Raw genomic sequence first — 20,066 nt, forward strand, 5'->3', positions numbered from 1 at the left:
GCGTGCCTCCGTTTCCTCACCTGGGATGTGGGCGTCCTCACACGGGAAGCCGCCTCTTCTAGTGCGCGCTGAGGGAGCGAGCACGCGTCTGTAGCCGGACTGAGCGTCGGGAGAGACCTGCGCAGGCGCGCCGGGGCGTGGAGGGGGCGCAGCCTGGGTGACGCCCCCGCGCCTGAGGGGACTCGCCGCCAACTCCCCTCAGCTCACTGGTCTGGAATTTGAAGAAGTGGGTATTCCCCTTCCCACCCCAGGCACTGACGGAGCGGCCCCCCGGGGATTCCAGGACCCGAGCTCCGGGAGCTGGACTCGCAGCGGCCGCGGCAGAGCAAGCGGGCGCCGGGAAGCGAGAAGGAGGCGCCCGCCGGAGGCCCAGCTGCCCGGAGCAACTGGCATGGCCCGAACCATGGCCGTCGCATGGCCTCCGCTGCTACTGACGCTACTGGTGCTGTCCTGGCCACCCCCAGGAACCGGTGAGTGACCTCCGCGCAGTCCGGCGGCCTCTCTTTCGCTCCCAGCCCCGCATCCAAGCCGGGTACTTGGCCCCCTGGGTCCCCGAAGATGACGGCGCCGCCCGGCGCCACCCACCCCCCATCTCTGCCCCGGAGTTGGAAGGAACACGGGGCGAGGGCAGGACCGTCCTCGTAGCCATCCGGAGAGCGGTCGGAGTTGGGTTTAGAAGTTCCTCGAAATTGGCAGCAACACAGGGTGGGCACAAGACCCTCCTCTGGGCCCCTCGGAAAGGGGATGGAGTTAGGTGCGGACATTTCCCAAAAAAGGCAAGAGAATCTCGGAAAATTAGCAGGTGGTGACTCATGCGGGATTACCTTATCCAGGTTCCTGCTCAGCACACCCAGGCCATAACCCAGCAGCCTGCTGGCGGGCTGGGTCTGGACAGAGAGGATGGTTGATGTTGGGGAGGAGGACAGTGGGTGACACTTGACACCATTACCCCTCTGACCCCCAGTGTCTGACTCCAAGGGACTGGCCATTCATTCATTCTTTTTTTTTTTTTTTTTTTTAATTTTGAGATAGTCTCACTCCATCACCCAGGATGGAGTGCAGTGTCCTGATCTTGGCTCACTGCAGCCTCCTCCTCCCGGGTTCAAGCCATTCTCCTGCTTCAGCCTCCCGAGTAGCTCGGATTACAGACATGTGCCACCATTCCTGGCTAATATTTTTGTATTTTTAGCAGAGACAGGATTTCACCATGTTGGCCAGGCTGGTCTCAAACTTCTGATAAATATATATATTATATATTATTATTATATATTATAATAATATATAATTCTATATCTTATGTATGTAATTAACAATATATGATATCATAATGTACAATATATTTCTTAGTAAATATTAAATATATTTATAACATACATGTTATCTATATAATAAATAATATATATTTTATTATACATTTAATAAGTAAATAATATATATTTTATTTATTTATATATTTTGTGTGTGTATATATATATTTATTGTGTGTGTGCGTGTATGTGTGTGTGTATGAGAGAGAGAGACAGGGTCTTGCTCTGTTGCCCAGGCTGGAGTGCAGTGGCACAATCCCGGCTCACTGCAACCTGGACTTCCCAGGCTCAAGTGATCCTCTCACTATGGCTTCTGGAGTAGCTGGGATTATAGGTGCTCACCACCACACCTGGCGATTTTTTTTGTATTTTTGGTAGAGATAGGGTTTCGCTATGCTGCCCAGGCTGATTGCAGCCAAGCGCAGTGGCTCATGCCTGTAATCCCAACACTTTGGGAAGCTGAGATGGGAGGATCACTTGAGCTTAGGAATTCAAAACCAGCCTGGGCAACATGGCAAGACCCCATCTCTACAAAAATAATTAGCTAAATAAAAATTTAAAAAGAAAAAAGAAACCTCCACCAAGGCCCATGCGAAGCTTCCTACTATGGCTTCCTGCGGGTCCGGGTAAGCGCTGCTGGCTCGGCTAATGAAACTCCCGAAATACTGGACAACGTGGGAGATTGGCTTTGGGGCGTCTACCGCTTTGCCACTGATAGGAATGACTTCTGAAGGAACTTGATACTAAATTTGGGACTCTTTGCTGCCGGAGTTTGGCTGGCCAGGAACTTGAGTGACATCAACCTCATGGCATCTCAGCCGGGGGTATAGCCAAGTAGACAAATGGAATCCTGTGCTGAACCCGAATCTTCCAAAAAACAGCGTACAATCTGTGACCACCAGAAGATGTGCCCTGATGGCAGCTGAAGTTTGATTCAGATGGGCACTTTTCTTCCCTCTCCCTGCCTAGTTTCCTTTTGTTCCTTGAGTCCACGCAGAATTCCATTCTCTGGTCAGCAGACAGGCTTAAGCTAAAGTATTGCCTTTGTTCTATAAAGTTCTGTACATAGTTCCCAAGCTTCTGCGGGAGGTGATCTTTGATCTTGTCCTGAGAAATAACAGTGCTGTTTTAACAAACATTTGAAATAAATACCGCACACACAAAAAAATATATAAATAAAAATAATAAAAAAATAAAAAAGAATGCATAGGACTATGTTTATTAGTGTCAATAAGCGCTGACACATGTTGAGGACCTACTATGTGCTAGGGCCCTTGGCAGAAAGATTTTTATATAGGACCTGGGGGATTAGAGGTCAGTCTCTGACCACCCAAGTTCAAATCCTACCTCTGCCACTAAACCTCTGTATGACTTGGAGGACGTTATACTCTGTGTCAGTTTCCCTGTCTGTAAAATTATGTTAACAGTAGTGCTTGCCTCAGGGGGCTACTTCAGGATTAAATGCCAAAATATATGTGAAGCACCCAGAATAGCCCCGATCTGTGTCAGCACCCTGTGAGTGTGCACTGTTCTAAGTCTCATTTTACAAACTAGGAGAAAGAATCAGACAGGTTAAGTAACCGACATGAAGCCTCACTATAATTACCTTCCTCTTGTGCCACGGTCCTCCACATTCTTCCGACCAGGATCCACCCAGAGTAGTAATACTCCTTTCATGGATTTGAAGACCCAGGATTTCTCCCCATTTTCTACATTGGGGGTATTCTAACCCCTAATGGCAATTGTGCTGTAAATAATGACAGTCATCGTATGTGAAAGCTAAGATACCGGTGTGATGAAAAGTTCTGGGCCAGGTGCGGTGGCTCACACCTGTAATCCCAGCACTTTGGGAGGCCGAGGCAGGAGGATCACTTGAGGCCAGGAGTTCAAGACCAGCCTGGCCAACATGGTGAAACCCCATCTCTGCTAAAAAAAAAAATTAAAAAATTAGCCAGGTGTGGTGGCGGGAGCCTGTCATCCAGCTACACGGAAAGCTAAGGCAGGAGAACCGCTTGAGCCCCAGAGGCAGAGCTTGCAGTGAGCAGAGATCGTGCCACTGCACTCCACCTGGGCGACAGAGCGAGACTCCGTCTCAAAAAAAAGAAAAGAAAAAGTTCTGGAGCTGTATAATGGTGACGGTTGCACAACATCTTGAAATGTACGTAGTGCCACTGAACTGTATGCTTTAAATGGCTTAAATGGTAAATTTATTTTTTTAACCACAATATTTACCACAATTTTTTAAATCAGTGATGTTGAGATTGAGGGAAATACGGTAATAATAGAAGAAATATGGTAATAAACAGCCAAAGTGAAGGAGCACGGCCAAGTTGCAGACCATCCCGGACGCCCTTACCCTCCTTGCCTGCCTCGACCCCAACTAGTGCCCCAGTCCCCCCTCCCCCCACACCCCACCATCCACCAGGGCTCCAGGGCCTCGGCGTGCACACGCCCAGGTGCCCGGGCTCCCGGAGCCCCTCACTATCTAGCCCAGGAACACACCGGGTCTGACACCTTCTCTTCGGTTCTCCGCAGGGGACGTCGTCGTGCAGGCGCCCACCCAGGTGCCCGGCTTCTTGGGCGACTCCGTGACGCTGCCCTGCTACCTACAGGTGCCCGGCATGGAGGTGACGCACGTGTCACAGCTGACTTGGTCGCGGCATGGTGAATCCGGCAGCATGGCCGTCTTCCACCAAACGCAGGGCCCCAACTATTCGGAGCCCAAACGCCTGGAATTCGTGGCCGCCAGACTGGGCACAGAGCTGCGGGATGCCTCATTGAGGATGTTCGGGTTGCGCGTGGAGGATGAAGGCAACTACACCTGCCTGTTCGTCACGTTCCCACAGGGCAGCAGGAGCGTGGATATCTGGCTCCGAGTGCTTGGTGAGCAGGGGTTTTGGGGAGGCTGAATGAAAGGCGACTTGGTGGGAGGATCAGGGAAGTCAGCAAAGAGTGGGGAGGCCAGGGAGGGAGGGAGATTCCCTCCACAGCAGATTCCCTGGGCACAAAAGGAGGGGCAGCGCAATGATGGGGGTGGGGGGGGGGGGGGCGCGGGGGGGGGGGGGCTGCAGGGCAGGAAGGGAGCAAAGATCTCCGGGAGTAAGGACCCCCAAGCCTCGGGTTAGAACGCCCTGAGGGAGAGGGAGGGGTATATTGGAAAGGGAGCTGGGAGGGGACCCAAAAGGAAGGGAGGAGGCCTGGGTGTCCTTGTCTGGGTCCCTCCTTTCCTCATCTGTAAAAGGGTTGGTGACAATAGCATCACCCTTGGAAAGCTGTCCTGAGTGTCCCGGTGCAGCCTTAGAGCTTCACCGCTGGCCCATGTGAGCCCCTTAGAGCTGTCAGTTACTGTTACTTTATTTGGTGAAAAAGGAGAAAGTTGAAACAGACAGACAGGAAAGCAAGGATCCTGATACCCAAAAGAGGAGGGAATCTGCTTCCATTTTCATGAGCTCCATGAGGCCCTCCTCTTGGAACTTGAGCAAGAAGTCTCTGTGCCTCAGTTTCCTCATCTGTGGGATGGGGATCACCATGAGGAGTCAAAAAAACTGACCCTGTTTTTTTTTTCTGAGCCGGAGTTTAGCTCTGTCGCCCAGGCTGGAGTACAGTGGTGTGGTCAAGGTAGGTCCTCACTGCAGCCTGGAACTCCTGTGCTAACGGATGCTCCTGCCTCCCTGTAGCTGGAATTACAGGAATGTGCCACCACGCTTGTTTTTGTTTTGTTCTGTTTTGGTTTTTTTAAGCTTATGTGCCAAGAACTATTCCAGGCCTGTGCATGAGAAACTCATGAAATGTCAAGGGCTTGGAACTGTGCCTGGCACACAACACCTAACCACAGGCAGCTCTTGTCGCTCCAGCAAGCCTGGGATTCCAGGTATCATGGTTTAGGATGAGGTAAAACAGAAACAGCGAGTCAAGTTAAGGAGAAATCTTCAGTAAATAATACAGGTAATGATGGGGAAGCAAGTTCCAGGTTTGGGAATCACCAGGATGATGATTAAGAGATGGTCAAGGTGGTTTTGGAGTCAGACAGACCTTATGGGAAAGCCTAGCTCTGCTGCTTACAGCTGTGTCACCGTGGGCAAGTCACTTCCCTTCTCAACTTCAGAGCTCAGGCTTCCTCTCCTCCACTGAGCCCCAGACTAGGATAACCCCCTTTGGGTTTCCCCTTCCCCGCCCTGCCCTCTCCGAGTCATCACTGCCTAGGAAAGAGTCTGTCTGCCCCCTTGGACTGTACCCATGAGGGCAGAACCAGGGCTATTTTGGTCACTGCCGGGCCCCAGCACTTTCCAGCAAACAGTATTTATGGAGCACTTATGTGCCATTCTGAGAGCTTTACCTGCATATTCTCATTGCCTATAGTGCCATCATTACCCCTGTCGACAGACAAGGAAACTGAGGCACAGACTTGCACAAGACCACCCAGCTGCTTAGGGACACAGCTGGGGTTTAAACCATGCTATCCTGTATCCTTTTTTTTTTTTTTCTTTTTCTCTTTTTGAGACAGAATCTCACTCTGTCACCCAGGCTGGAGAGCAGTGACAATCTTGGCTCACTGCAACCTCCACCTCTTGAGTTCAACCAATTCTCTGGCCTCAGCCTCCCAAGTAACTGGGATTACTGGTGTGTGCCACCACACCCTGGCTAATTTTTAGTAGAGACAGTTTCCCCATGTTGGCCAGGCTGGTCTTGAACTCCTGACTTCAAGTGATCCATCCACCTCAGCCTCCCAAAGTTCTGGGATTATAGGCATGAGCCACCCCGCCCAGCCACCATGCCATCCGGTACCCTTAATGAATGCCTCCTTCTGCCACAGGTTCATTGGATGACCTGTTGCTTTTGTTCCTCTTCCCAGCCAAGCCCCAAAACACAGCTGAGGTTCAGAAGGTCCAGCTCACTGGAAAGCCGGTGCCCGTGGCCCGCTGCGTCTCCACAGGGGGTCGCCCGCCAGCCCACATCACCTGGCACTCAGACCTGGGCGGGATGCCCAATACCAGCCAGGCGCCAGGGTTCCTGTCTGGCACAGTCACTGTCACCAGCCTCTGGATTTTGGTGCCCTCAAGCCAGGTGGACGGCAAGAGTGTGACCTGCAAGGTGGAGCACGAGAGCTTTGAGAAGCCTCAGCTGCTGACTGTGAACCTCACCGTCTACTGTGAGTGTGCCTGAGTCAGTGACGGCAAGATCCCCTGCCGGGCTGCCCCCAGCACTGTCTACACTGACTCCCCAAGGCACTGTAGGCATTGCTTCCTTCATCTGCACTGGCTCCCCTGACTCCTGTCTACACGACCATTGTCTGCACCAGCTCCCCTGGGCCATAAACAACACTGTCCCTATTGCCTACACCAGTTTACTCGGGCCATAGTCAATGCTGGTACCCAGATTGTCTGCCCTGGCTTCTCTAGCCACTGTCTGCGTGGATACCCCACACTCTATTGACTCCCTTGAGCACAGTCTACACTGCCCCCAAACTGCCTACACCTGCTTCCCCAGGCAACTATCCACAATGACCTTCCCCACATTGCTACACTAGTTCTCCTGGCCACGATCAGCACTGCCTCCCTTCTTGTCTACACCCACTCCCTTGTCCATTTCTTTCTTTCTTTCTTTTTTTTTTTTTTTTTTTGAAATAAAGTCTCCCTCTGTCACCCAGGCTGGAGTACAGTGGCACAGTCTCGGCTCACTGTAACCTCTGCCTCCCAAGTTCAGGTGGTTCTCCTACCTCAGCCTCCCAAATAGCTGGGATTACAGGTGCATGCCACCACACCTGTCTAATTTTTGTATTTTTAGTAGACAGGGTTTCACCATGTTGGCCAGGCTGGTCTCGAACTCCTGACCTCAGGTGATCTGCCTGCCTCAGCCTTCCAAAGTGTGCTGGAATTACAGGCATGAGCCACCATGCCCGGCCTTTTTTTTTTTCTTTGGACAGGGTCTCACTCTGTCACCCAGGCTGGAGTGTAGGGGCATGATCATGGCTCCTACAGCCTCAACCTTCCAGGCTCAAGGGATCCTCCTCCCTCAGCCTCCCAAGTAACTGGGACTACAGGTACAGGCACCATGCCCAGCTAATTTTACAATTTTTTGTAGAGAGAGTTTTGCTGTGTTGCCCAGGCTGGTCTCAAACTCCTAGGCTGAAGTGATCCTCCCACCCCAGTCTCCCAAAGTGCTGAGATTACAGGCGTGAGCCACTGCACCTGGCCCCTTGTCCATTTTCTACACTGCCTTACCATTGTCTACACTGGCTCTTCTGGGCCACAGACAGCACTATCCCCATTGTCTACACCAGCTATTTCGGCCATCAGCTGTGGGGTGTTTTCACTGTCTCCCATGGTGTCTACACTGGCTCCTATGACCACTGTCTACATAAACACCCCACTTTTTCTACACTGGTTCTCCTGGGCACTCTCTAAAGTGCCTCTCGACACTGTCTACACTGACTCCCTGGAGAACTGTCTCCATTCACCTCCCACATTGTATCGACCAGCTCCCCGAGCCATGATCGACCGTCTCTGCCGGGTGCTGGCTGCATTGATCTTCCCACATTGTTTGTGCTGGCTCCCCTCAGCAGTGTCTCCAGAGTCCCCCAGTGTAGTCTCTATGCTCCTCTGCCCAATGTTGTCTACACTGGCGCACTTACAGGCTATGGAGTCTCGCCCCACATCACCACACTGGCCTCCTTGTGTTCTGTCTGCACAGCCCCCTGACAGCATCTGTCCTGGTTCTCCTGCACAGCGTTACCTCCACCAGCGCCCTCACGGCATCATCGACATTGACACCCACACGTTTATCTCCACTGACAGCCCCAGGGACTCTCTAACCAGTGCTGTCTAACAGAAATAGCACGCAAGCTGCATGTAGGATTTTAAATTCTACAGTAGCCACCCCATTAAAAAAATTAAAAGAAAGAGGCCAGGCACAGTGGCTCACGCCAGCACTATGGGAGGCTAAGGCAGGTGGCTCACCTGAGGTCAGGCATTCAAGACCAGCCTGACCAATGTGGTAAAACTCCGTCTTTACTAAAAAATGCAAAATTTAGCCAGGCATGGTAACGGGTGTCTGTGATCCCAGCTACTGGCCAGGCTGAGGCAGGAAAATCACTTGAACCTGGGAGGCAGAGGTTGCAGTGAGCGAGATTGTGCCATTTTGCACTCCTGCCTGGGAAACAGAGCAAGACTCCGTCTCAAAAACAAAAAAAGAAAAAAAAGAGATGAAATTTATTTGTTTATTTATTTATCTATTTATTTATTTGAGACGGTGTCTTACTCGGTCATCCAGACTGGAGTGCAGTGGCATGGCTCACTGTATCCTCAACCTCCTAGGCTTAAGTCATCCTCCCACCTCAGCCTCAGTCTCCTGAGTTAGCTGGGACTACAGGCGTGTGACACCATGCCCAGCTAATTTTGTGTGTGTGTGTGTGTGATAGAGTCTTGCTCTGTCACCCATGCTAGAGTGCAGTGGCGTGATATCAGCTCACTGCAGCCTCCGCCTCTCAGGTTCAAGCGATTCTCCTGCCTCAGCCTCCCGAGTAGCTGGGATCACAGGCCCTGGCTACAGTGCCTGGCTAATTTTTGTATTTGTAGTAGAGACGGGGTTTCACCATGTTGGCCAGGCTGGTCTCAAACTCCTGACCTCATGATCCACATACCTTGGCCTCCCAAAGTGCTGGGATTACCGATGTGAGCCACCACACCTGGCCTTGTTAAATTTTTTGTAGAGACAGGATCTCCCTATGTTTCCCAGACGGTTTCGAACTCCTGGGCTCAACTGATCCTCCTGCCTCAACCTCCCAAGGTACTGGGATTACAGGCATGAGCCACTGTGCCTGGCCAAAATTAATTTTAATAATTGCCTTTACGTACCCCAATATACCCAAAATATTATTTCAACTTGTAATTGTTTTTTTAATTATTCTTAAGATCTTTCCCATTTATTTTGCCCTAGTAAAGCCTTTGAAATATGGTGTGTATTTCAGCCTGGCTATATTTCGAGTGCTCAGTAGTCACATGTGGCCAGTAAGTGCCACATTGGACAACTAGACTAAGCTCCCACATCGTCTACACTGGCTCATCCAAATACTGTCTACACACACACACACACAGGGCCTGTCTTAATTTCACCAACTCCCGGGGACACACTGTATACGTGGGGGTGATCTCACCCCCACCACAACATTTCAACACTGGCCTGACAATATAGCATCTGCTGTAATATTCCAACACCCTGTCTACACTGAGGCCATCAGTAATATCCACACAAGCTCTTCTAGGCATCATTCATACTGTTCCTCCCGTCATTGTCTATACTGCCTACTCCCCCACCAGGCAAGTGGTACACAGATTCCCTCAGGTACTGTCTATACTGGAGTCCCTCAACACTGTCACTGGGTCTGAGCGAGGAGGAGGAGATCTGCACTGACTCCTACCCCTCAGCCCCCAAAAAACCCTGTCCCATTGGCCTGCCCCCTGAGGACGTTGAAATCACATCTGGGATGGCTGAGCAGCAGCCTAGAGCAGGGTTATCCAGGACTTTTTCCCGCAGGACTTTTTCCCGCAGGACTTGTCGGAGCCTTGAAAACACTGCCGTGTGTTATGAGTGGTCATTGCCTGTGAGTGAGAAAAGGAGGAGGCCTTTTCCTGCAGCACACCCAAGACATACCTGGTCCAGGCTACCCAGGAAAGCTAGTGCAGAAAAGCAGGTCCTCAGAAGCCCTCTCCATGTGCCCACTGACCAAAGACTCCCAGGCTTCTGCTCTCTGTGGCACCCCATCTCCCTAGACTCCTCCTAGGCCTCTCCAGCGCCTGCTGTTTTCCAGATATCCCCAGGCCTTTTCCTGCAGTGATGTGAATCCCATGTAGCCCTTGGCTCCCCAAAGGCTCCCTGTCTCTGAACCTCTGTGTCCATTTCCTGCAGACCCCCCAGAGGTATCCTTCTCTGGCTATGATAACAACTGGTACCTCAGCCAGAATGAGGCCACCCTGACCTGCGACGCTCGCAGCAACCCGGAGCCCACAGGCTACAACTGGAGCACGTGAGTCCTGAGTCTCAGGGAGGAGGGGCTGGGGGTGTGGATTTGTGGGTCTGATGGAGGAGGGGCTGGGCCTGGACCCCTGGGTCTGAGGGAGAAGGGACTGGGGGCCTGGATTCCTGGGACTGAGGGAGGAGGGACTGGGCCTGGACCCCTGGGTCTGAGGGAGGAGAGGCTGGGGGCCTGGACTCTTGGTATAAGAGAGCAGGGGGATTCAGAAAAGAAAAAAAGAGGAGGGAAGAGATGCCCAGTGGGGAGCATCTCTGTTTTGCAGTTGAGGCGTCTAGCAGGTGGTTTAATCCTGGCTGGTGGATGCACCTGCTGTTTGGGGTGTGCCTGCTCTGTGCCGGGTACTTCCCCCGAATCCCACGTGACCCCATGCTGTGCAGAGTCAGCAGCTGTTGCCATGCCCAGGTTAAAGACCAGCCACGAGAGGGCAGAAGCGGCCCTTGAATCAGCACCTGGCTCCAAAGCTGGTCCTCCGCCTCTTGGCCAAGCATGTCTAACCTGCAGGCCTCAAAATTTGTAAACTTTCTTAAAACATTGTGAGATTTTTTTTTTTTCAAATTTTTTTTAGCTCATCAGCTATCATTAGTGTTAGTGTATTTTATGTGTGGCCCAAGACAGTTCTTCTTCTTCCAATGCAGCCCAGGGAAGCCAAAAGATTGGACACCTCCGCTCTAGACTGTAACCACCTCACTGTCACCTTGTGTAACCTACTTGGTTATCTCTGGACAGACCAAGTACTATCCCCATTGTCTAGATGAGAAAGTTGAGGCTCACAGCAATAAGATTTCCCCAGATTCGTACTGAAGCTAGGGTCAAGAGTAGGGTAAGAAAAAGGCGAAGGGATAATACATAATTTTATAATACATAATTTACATAATTTTACTGAACCACCTTTTTTTTTTCACGAAGGGACTCTGTCGCCAAGGCTGGAGTGCAGCGGTGTGATCATAGCTCACTGCAACCTGGACCTACCTGGGCTCAGGTGATCCTCCCGCCTCGGCCTCCTGAGTAGCTGGGACTACAGGCACACACCACCACACTCAGCTAATTTCGTTGTATTTTTTTGCAGAGACAGGGTTTCGCCACATTGCCCAGGCTGGTCTCCAACTCCTGGGCTCAAGCAATCAACCCACCTCAGCCTCCCAAAGTGCTGGGATTGCAGGCATGAGCCACCTCGCCCAGCCTTACGTCTTTTTCCTTATTACAAAAGTAACTTGTGTCCACTGTAGAAATATCAACCAAATTCGTTATGAGAAAAAAAGAATAAAGAAGCACCTACAGTCAAGTGTACCCAGCCACCTCCAGAAATACCCAGTGACCCCTTATTATACATCCTTCTGTCTTTTTTCTCTCTGTTTCTAAACAAAGACTGGAATTATGCTATACATATAATTTTGAAACTTTTCCTGTATCTTGTGAATACCTTTCCATGTCAAAGCACATAGATCCACACTCCATTTTCCCCCATGTTGTATTAGGAAGACTGTCAAACATACAGAAAATCATAGGAATTTTCCAGTGAGCACTTAGGATTCCACCATGTGGATTCCCCCACTAACATTTTACCGTGCTTTATCATGTTTCTGCGACTCCTTCGGTCCCTCTATTCATCCATCAATCATATTATGCACTTCAGAGCACCCCCAGCTCCCCTGCCTTTTTTTTTTTTTTTTTTTTTTGAGACAGGACCTCACTCTGTTGCTCAGGCTGGAATGCAGTGGCACAATCACAGCTCACTGCAGCCTTGAACTCCTGGGCTCAAGTAATCCTCCAGCTTCAGCCTCCCAGATAGCTGGGACTATAGGCACACACCACCACGCCTGGCTAACCCGGCCCCTTTTTAAATGTTGCTGGGATTCCATCACTTTAAAAACAAAAAGAAAATTTAAGAATAGAGACAGGATCTCACTATGTTGCCCAGGCTGGTCTTAAACTCCTGTACTCAAGCAGTCCTCTCGCCTGGGCCTCCCAAAGGGCAGGGAAGGGATTCCAACATATGTGGATGACATCAGTTATTTCACCAGTCCCCAGTAGAGGACACAGATGTCATTTTCCATTTTCAACTCTGCAAACGCCATGGTGGTGACCATCCTCAGTGGTCACTTGTCAGCAGTTGTCAGTGGAAGGAATTGCTGGTCAAAAGTTTTCAATTGGTGTGATGGTGCCTTTACTGTCCTGCCTCAAAGTGCCACAATTCAGGCTCTTGAGCCGGATGGCTGCGTTTGCATCCCAGCTCTGCAGAGTACCCAAAGCCCAATGCTTTCATCTCCTCCACCTCTGTCCATTAAACCAGTGTTCCTTAACTACTTACTGTAGTAAGTAAGCCAGGTGCAATTAACCGACATACGCTGGTCAATAAAACAGACCAAATTTCCTCCCCATATGGAGCTTCCATTCTAATGGTGAAAGAAACAAGAAGCAAGATAAAGTCATAAAGTGTGTAGTGTGTATGCAATGGTGATAAATACCATGGAGAAGATAAAGCAGAGAAGGGAATGGGACTAGGTGTCGTGGCTCATGCCTGTAATCCCAGCACCTTGGGAGGCAGAGATGGAAGGATCACTTGAGGCTAGGAGTTCGAGACCAGCCTGGCCAACATGGCAAAACCCCATCTCTACCAAAAAACATACAAAAATTGGCCGGGTGTGGTGGCACGCACCTGTAGTCCCAGCTACTCAGGAGGCTGAGGTGGGGAGATTCCATGCACCCAGAAGATGGAGGTTGCAGTAAGCCAAGATGGTGTCACTGCACTCCAGCCTGGGTGACAGAGTGAGACCCTGTCGCAAAAAAAAAAAGAAAATAGAGAAGGGAATGGGAAGGGTGATCCTTGCAGTTGAAATAGGGTGGCCAAGTGAGGTGTTACTAAGGTGACATCCCAGCAGAGGCCTGAAGGAGATGAGGGTGAGCTCTGCGGGTACCTGGGGGGAAAGCACTGGGGCAGAGGGAACAGCATGGGCAAACCCATTTCTATCCATCAGTCCCTGCATAAGCAAACACACTGGACACCTAACTGGAGAGTTTGAGGACCAACAAGGAGGCCACTGTGGATGCAGAGGCGGGAGCAAAGCGGAAAGTAATGGAAAACGTGGGCAGAGGTAGCAGGGACCAGATCATGTGGGGCCTGTGACAGGAGAAGACTTCGGTTTAACTCTGAGCCAGGCTGAGCCCCCAGAGGTTGCTGAGCTGAGGGATGGGAACGGACTTAGGGTTCACAGGCGACCTCTGGTGGCCATGTGGGGAAAAGATGAGGGGGCGAGGGCAGAAACAGAGCCCAGTGTGGAGGCGGCTGCTGGGGGCCCGGATGCACCGCACCAGAGCAGGGAGGTGGCCCTGGAAGCCCTGAGGAGCGGTGGGATTGTGGATAGATCTTAAGGCGGGGCCCACAGGATTGGCTAATGGGTTGGGTGTGGGCGTGAGAGGAAGGGAAGAGTTGGGGGGCCTCCAGAGTTGCTCTCCGCTTATGCCATAGAGGGCGTGAGGGTTTCTGGTACGCAGTGAGTACTCAATCACTGTCACTCTGGACCTGCAGCAGAGGCCACCTCCTCACCTTTCTGTCGCTCCCAGGACCATGGGTCCCCTGCCACCCTTCGCTGTGGCCCAGGGCGCCCAGCTCCTGATCCGTCCTGTGGACAAACCAATCAACACAACTTTCATCTGCAATGTCACCAATGCCCTAGGAGCTCGCCAGGCAGAACTGACCGTCCAGGTCAAAGGTGAGGAACTCCCTGGGTCGGGAGAACAGGGACCAAAGGAAGAGGTCGAGGCAGGGTTCCCTCTGCAGTGCTCTCTGGCTCCCATCCTTCTCCTAAGCCTTCTCACAAAAGGACCAGTGGGGCCAGTTGTACTCCCCTGTTAACTCCATACCTATACCACTGGTACCGTTGTTCAACTGCCTGGATACACTCCCTCCACACACACAGGTTGGGATAGATGTGGAGTCCCTCTCTCTCAGGGACTCAGGCCTTTCTAAATGTATTAGGCAGACCTCTATCAATTGCAATTGACAGAAACACAAAGTAGTCTAAGCAAAAAAACAAACAAAACAGGACTGTATTGAAAATTTACCTTCAGGTATGGTTAGATCCAGGGGCTCCAACCATGTAACCCAGAAACTTTTATTTTGTACATCTCTTGTCTCTTTTTGTTATACTGGCTTTATTCTCAGGCAGGCTTTGAAGCAAGATAGCCCTCAGCAGCGACATGCTCACATCCTACCAGCATAGCAACAGCAGGAGGAAAAAAAAACACCACTTTCAATAACTGTAGCCAAAGTCCCAGGGCTGGCTCTCATTGGCACAGCTTAAGCCACAGCCCACCTATGACCCAATCATGGCAGCCAGGGAGAATGGAATATTCTGATTGGCCAGGCCTGTGTCAAAGTCCCATTCTAGGAACCAGAGGGTGGGATCCAGTCCACCTGAATTAAATAGACTGAGGCAGGTGGAGTGGCGGCTCCCCAAGGAAATTCGAGATGCCATTTCAAGAATGAGAGATAAACCCTAAGAGTTTTCTTACCTAAATACCTGTTTCCTTGTCTTTCAGAGGGACCTCCCAGTGAGCACTCAGGCATGTCCAGTAACGTCATCATCTTCCTGATTCTGGGAATCGTGATTCTTCTGACCCTCCTGGGGATCGGGCTTTATTTCTATCAGTCCAGATATTCCTGTGAGTTCCTTTGGCACCATCATCTGTCTCCCTCGAGTGAGCATCACCAGAGCTGCCATAATTGAGCACCTACTATGTGCTGGGCTCTGTGCTGAGTCCTTCCCATGTGCCTTTCACTGAATCCTCACCCCACTGCCATGAGGTTTCCCCCATTTGACCGATGACGGTGCAGAGCCAGGGAGTCTTGTTCACTGGTTCATTTACAAATATTATTTACAGAGTAGGAGAAGAGGATATAGGGCCTTAAGGCCATGGTAGGGACTTTGGAATTTAATTCAGGTGATGTGGGAGTCCCTGCCAGATGGATAGAGGGTGAAATAATGCCTAACCCCTCAGCCTTACTCCATCTGCCTTGTTGAACTAGGAGAAGTTGGCAGGAACTGGCACCTCTGATCCTCAGCTCTAAAAGGGTCTGATGCTGTCACACCTCGAGATTTGCACAGGCCCTTCCCCTGCCAGGAGCACCCTCCCGTGGCTCCTTCTGGTGAAGTGCGCCAGCTAATTATGTAATCAAAGGAGCGATACTTTGCTGAGCACCATCTACGTGCCACTTTGTGTGTATAACCCCATTGATTTTAATTTCTAATTATTTTTATTATTTATATATTTATTTATTTTTGAGACAGGCTCTCTCTCTGTCGCCCAGGCTGGAGTGCAGTGGTGTGATCTTGGCTCACTGTAGCCTCTACCTCCCAGGTTCAAGCGATTCTCGTGCCTCAGCCTCCCGAGTAGCTGGGATTATAGGCACGCACCACTGTGCCCAGCTAATTTTTGTATTTTTAGGAGAGACGGGGTTTTGCCATGTTGGCCAGGCTGGTCTCGAACTCCTGGCCTCATGTGATCCACCCACCACAGCCTCCCAAAGCACTGGGATTACAGGCGTGAGCCACCACACCTGGCCTGTACAATCTCCTCAAGGATCACCCAGCAAAGTGGTTCTCCCGTGAGCCCCATTTTACAGAGGAGGAAATATTTGCTTTGAGAGATGAAGTTACCTGGTCAAACAGCTGGAAAGTGGTTGATGGAGAGAAGAAGCCAGATCTTTGACTACCAAGCTTTTCCCTCAACCACTAAACAAAGCTGCTCCCTCACATCCCGAACAGGTGCTGCCTCGTCCAGGAAGCCCTCCCTGACCCCCAAGCATGGGCCAAGCATCCACTAGGCTCTCCCACCCCAGCCTTGCCCATTCTGGGTCATCACTGTGGGGCACTTGTTTGTCTTCCCCAGTGGACTGTGAGCCCCAAGAGAGCAGACCTGAGGCTGTCACTGTCATGACTATGTCCCCAGGACCACCTACCACTGGGCTGGGCATAAAAGAGGCACTCGAGGAAGTGTTTGCTGCATGATTCAGTGTGTCAACTCCAGAGCCAGACTGCCTGTATCTGGGCCCTCGAGCTACTGCTTGATTAGTGATGTCACCGAAAGGCAAATAGCTTAGTCTGTATGACTCAGTTTCCTCATCTGTAAAATGGGGTGACAGTACCTAATAATACAGTAAAACACTTAACACAGCAGGTGGCACATTGTAAGCCACATACCGGGTATGGATTAGCTATGATTGTTATTGCTATTATTACTATTATTGTTATTATTATTATCTTTTTTTTTTTTTTTGAAACATAGTCTCACTCTGTCCCCCAGGCTGGAGTGCAGTGGCGCAATCTCGGCTCACTGCAAGCTTCGTCTCCCGGGTTCACGCCATTCTCCTGCCTCAGCCTCCTGAGTAGCTGGGACTACAGGCGCCCACCACCGCGCCCGGCTAATTTTTTGTATTTGTAGTAGAGACGGGGTTTCACCATGGTCTCAATCTCCTGACCTTGTGATCCGCCCGCCTCGGCCTCCCAAAGTGCTGGGATTACAGGCGTGAGCCACCGCGCCCGGCCTATTATTGTTATTATTAACATAAACTGCACAAGAGCAGGTTTTTGTTTTTTGTTTTTTGTTCTTTTTTTCTTTTTGAGACAAGATCTCACTCTGTTGCCCGGACTGGAGTAGTGCAGTTGTGTGATCTTGGCTCACTGCAGCCTCAACCTCCCAGGCTCAGGTGATTCTAGCCTCTCGAGTAGCTGGGATTACAGGCATGCGCTCCCACGCCTGGCTAATTTTTTTATTTTTTTAGTAGAGATGGAGTTTTGCTGTGTTGCCCAAGCTGGTCTCAAACTCCTAGACTCCAGCAATCTGCCCACCTCAGCCTCCCAGAGTGCTGGAATTACAGGCGTGAGCCACCACGCCTGGCCAAGAACAGGCATTTTTATCTCTTGTTCACAGCTGTGTCCCCAGCACCTAGAATGTACCTGGCACAAAATAGACATTTACCATTTGCTGAATAATAAGTACTATTTGCTAAATACACCCCTGTTGAATAGTCCAGGAAACTGAAACACAGAGAGGTTAAGTCACTTGTCCAAGTTGACACAGCTCCTACAGGACAGAGATGGAATTTGAACCCATCCATCTGGTTGTAGAGCCCAGGCTCGATATTTATGGATATTTAATAACCAAGTGAATAACTGGATGACCAGATCCTTACAGAGCACCCCCGCCATCCCTGTCTCACACGTGTATACCATTAAGGGAAATGGCGCCCCCGTGTAATAGCAGAGGCAGAACCTGACATTTTCAGGGCCCTGACACCCAGGCATGTCTTCTTCCCATGCTTCCCAGCACTATGCCTTCCTGACGACTTGCCCTCCTATTTCCCCAGGTAATGAGTATGCCAGCGTCTCGGCTAATGGGGTAAGTGCAGTGTTGGAGCTAAGGAGGGTGTGGGGTCTGCACAGACTACAGACCAGATGTCTCCAGATGCCCGCAGGAGCCTGGGTCTTTTCTCCGGGTGCCCCAAGCAGCATTTCCCAACCCTTCCTGCTGGGCAGAATCCGCTGTAGAGTTTGCTAAGACGCAGCCCCAGACAGTCTGGTCTGTGATAGGGCCAGGGAATCTGCATTTTAATATCCACCCTCCCCCGACCCCGCCTCAGTTCCACCCGTGGCCACACCTTGAGAAGCACTGCCCTGGCTTCCAGGGAGAGGGGAGGGGATGGGCCTGCCGTTCTTTGCACATTGGGCTTCGGTGGGAAGATGTTTGATTTTGTTCAAAAGAGCCTGGAGACTAAAGTGTGAAAACCCTCTTCTAGTATATCTCCTATTCAGATGTGAGCAGAGAGGCCAGCTCTTCCCAGGATCCACAGACAGAGGGCACAAGGTGACACCGTCGGGACTGAGCAGGGAGAGAGACTGGAGCTGCAAGGACATGGGCCTCCAGAGTTGGACCCCGCCCCAATGGATGAAGACCCCCTCCAAAGAGACCAGCCTCCCTCCCTGTGCCAGACCCCAAAACGAGGGGGGCAGATGCAAGTTCAGAGGTCTCCAAGACCACCCTCCGTTCATTTGCTAGAGGGACTCACTAGACTCAGGAAAGCTGTTAGGCTCGCAGTTACAGTTTGTTACAGTAAAAAGATAGGGATTAAGATCAGCACAGGGAAAAGGTGCACAGCCCACGCTCCAGGTGCACAGCCCACATTCCAGGAGAGATGAGGTGCCGGCTTCCAGCTGCCCTCTCCCAGTGGAGCCATAGAGGCAGCACCTGATTCTCACAGCAACGACACGTGACAACATGCAAGTACTGCCAACCAGAGCAGCTCACTCGAGATCTTCATGTCCAGAGTTTTTTGTTTGTCTTGAGACAGGGTCTGGCTCTGTTGGCAGACTAGAGTGCAGCGGTGAGATCACAGCTCATTGCAGCCTTGACTTCTCAACTCCAAGTCATCCTCCCACCTCAGCCTCCTGAGCAGCTACGACTACAGGTATGTGCCACCATGTCTCGCTAATCTTTTTATTATTTGTAGAGATGAGGGCTCCCTGTGTTGCCCAGGCTGGTCTTGAACTCTTGGCTTCAAGTGATACTTCTGCCTTGGCCTCCCAAAGTGCTGAATTTAGCAGCTCACCACCCACATGACTGACCTCATACGTCAAGCCAATACCGTGTGGCCCAAGTCCCCCAGCATAAATCACATCATTTATGATGTGGCCCAGAGTGGCCCAAGACTCTCAGATCAGCTACCAGCAGGATATTCCAAGGGCTTGGAGATTAATATCCAGGAGCTGAGGATAAAGGGCCTGATCTTTCTTTGGGCAAGGTTAAGCCTCTACTGCATAGCAGACCACACAGAAGGGTGTGGACCACCAGAGAATTTTGGTAAAAATTTGGCCTCTGGCCTTGAGCTTCCAATTCTCTATATCCATCAGATCTCTGTGGTTTCAAGAAATAGCCACTGACCCTGGTCACCAGAGGCTGCAACTCAGGCCTCAAGCAGCTGCCTGGGGTGTATCCAAGGAGCAGAGACAACTACTGGATGTGAACTTGAAGAAGGTAGTCAGCTGCAGCCGCTTTCGGCCAGCATCTGCAGCCAGCAAGCTGGGACTGACAGGAAACACCCACAAAAGAAGCAAATGCTATTTCCAGCTCAAGGGGGAGGGGATGCAGGGGGAGGCGGCACTGCAGTTGCTCAGGACATGCTCCTACAGGACCAAGATGGATGCGACCCAAGACCCAGGAGGCGGAGCTGCTCAGATGCAACTGACAAGTTTACTTTAAAAAGGTCTATGACCTTGAGGGCAGACAACAATTCCTCCTATAAAGAAAACTGTTTCAGAAAATACCTTGAGGGAGAAAAGACCTTGGGCCAAGATGCTAAATGAGAATACAAAGCCTGAGCTGCTCTGCAAGAGAAAATAAGCGGGACGGAGGATTTGCTGTGGACAGAGATGGAAGAGTGGGGAACAGAGAAGCGTGGGGAAGAGATAGGAACCAGCAGGATGGCAGTGGCAAAGGGTTCAAGGGGTGATGAGGCCAGTGGGACCCCACAGAGTTGGGGAGACAAAGGAACATTGGTTGCTTTGGTGGCACATAAGCTCCTTGTCTTTCTCCAGCGCCCAGAATCTCATTAAAGCTTATTTATTTACCTCCAGTGGCTGTGTGCAATGGGGTTTCTTGTGGAAATTAAGGAGGAGACAGGTTTCATATGTACCATTACCACATGGGATGGAACCAGAGGCATGGAAGCAAGA

At 50.9% G+C, this 20,066-nt stretch overlaps 1 protein-coding gene across 3 annotated transcripts; it reads left to right on the forward strand.

The window, feature by feature from the left end:
* The first annotated feature begins 209 nt into the window (after positions 1–209).
* On the forward strand, positions 210–18,332 carry LOC113223378 (poliovirus receptor homolog). 3 transcript variants are annotated; one of them, XM_026452841.1, is made up of 8 exons: positions 210–470; positions 3,843–4,190; positions 6,160–6,456; positions 10,212–10,329; positions 13,900–14,048; positions 14,878–15,036; positions 17,705–17,736; positions 18,134–18,332. In XM_026452841.1, exons 1-8 carry the CDS (start codon positions 392–394, stop codon positions 18,203–18,205), a joined length of 1,254 nt encoding a protein of 417 aa, XP_026308626.1. In that variant the 5' UTR covers positions 210–391; the 3' UTR covers positions 18,206–18,332. The 3 variants fall into 3 exon arrangements, with proteins under 3 accessions (XP_026308626.1, XP_026308627.1, XP_026308628.1); XM_026452842.1 differs by having other exon boundaries at positions 14,878–14,901; XM_026452843.1 differs by lacking the exon at positions 14,878–15,036.
* The last annotated feature ends 1,734 nt before the right edge of the window (positions 18,333–20,066 follow it).

The sequence above is a fragment of the Piliocolobus tephrosceles genome, unplaced genomic scaffold (assembly GCF_002776525.5).
Source record: "Piliocolobus tephrosceles isolate RC106 unplaced genomic scaffold, ASM277652v3 unscaffolded_41125, whole genome shotgun sequence".
Classification (NCBI taxonomy): domain Eukaryota; kingdom Metazoa; phylum Chordata; class Mammalia; order Primates; family Cercopithecidae; genus Piliocolobus; species Piliocolobus tephrosceles.

Excerpts from the sequence above, each read along its gene's own strand:
- LOC113223378 (XM_026452841.1), top strand. The coding sequence starts at position 392 with ATGGCCCGAACCATGGCCGTCGCATGGCCTCCGCTGCTACTGACGCTA. Across the intron at positions 471-3,842 it reads CTGGCCACCCCCAGGAACCG|GGGACGTCGTCGTGCAGGCG; the intron begins GTGAGTGACCTC and ends GGTTCTCCGCAG. Across the intron at positions 6,457-10,211 it reads TGTGAACCTCACCGTCTACT|ACCCCCCAGAGGTATCCTTC; the intron begins GTGAGTGTGCCT and ends CATTTCCTGCAG.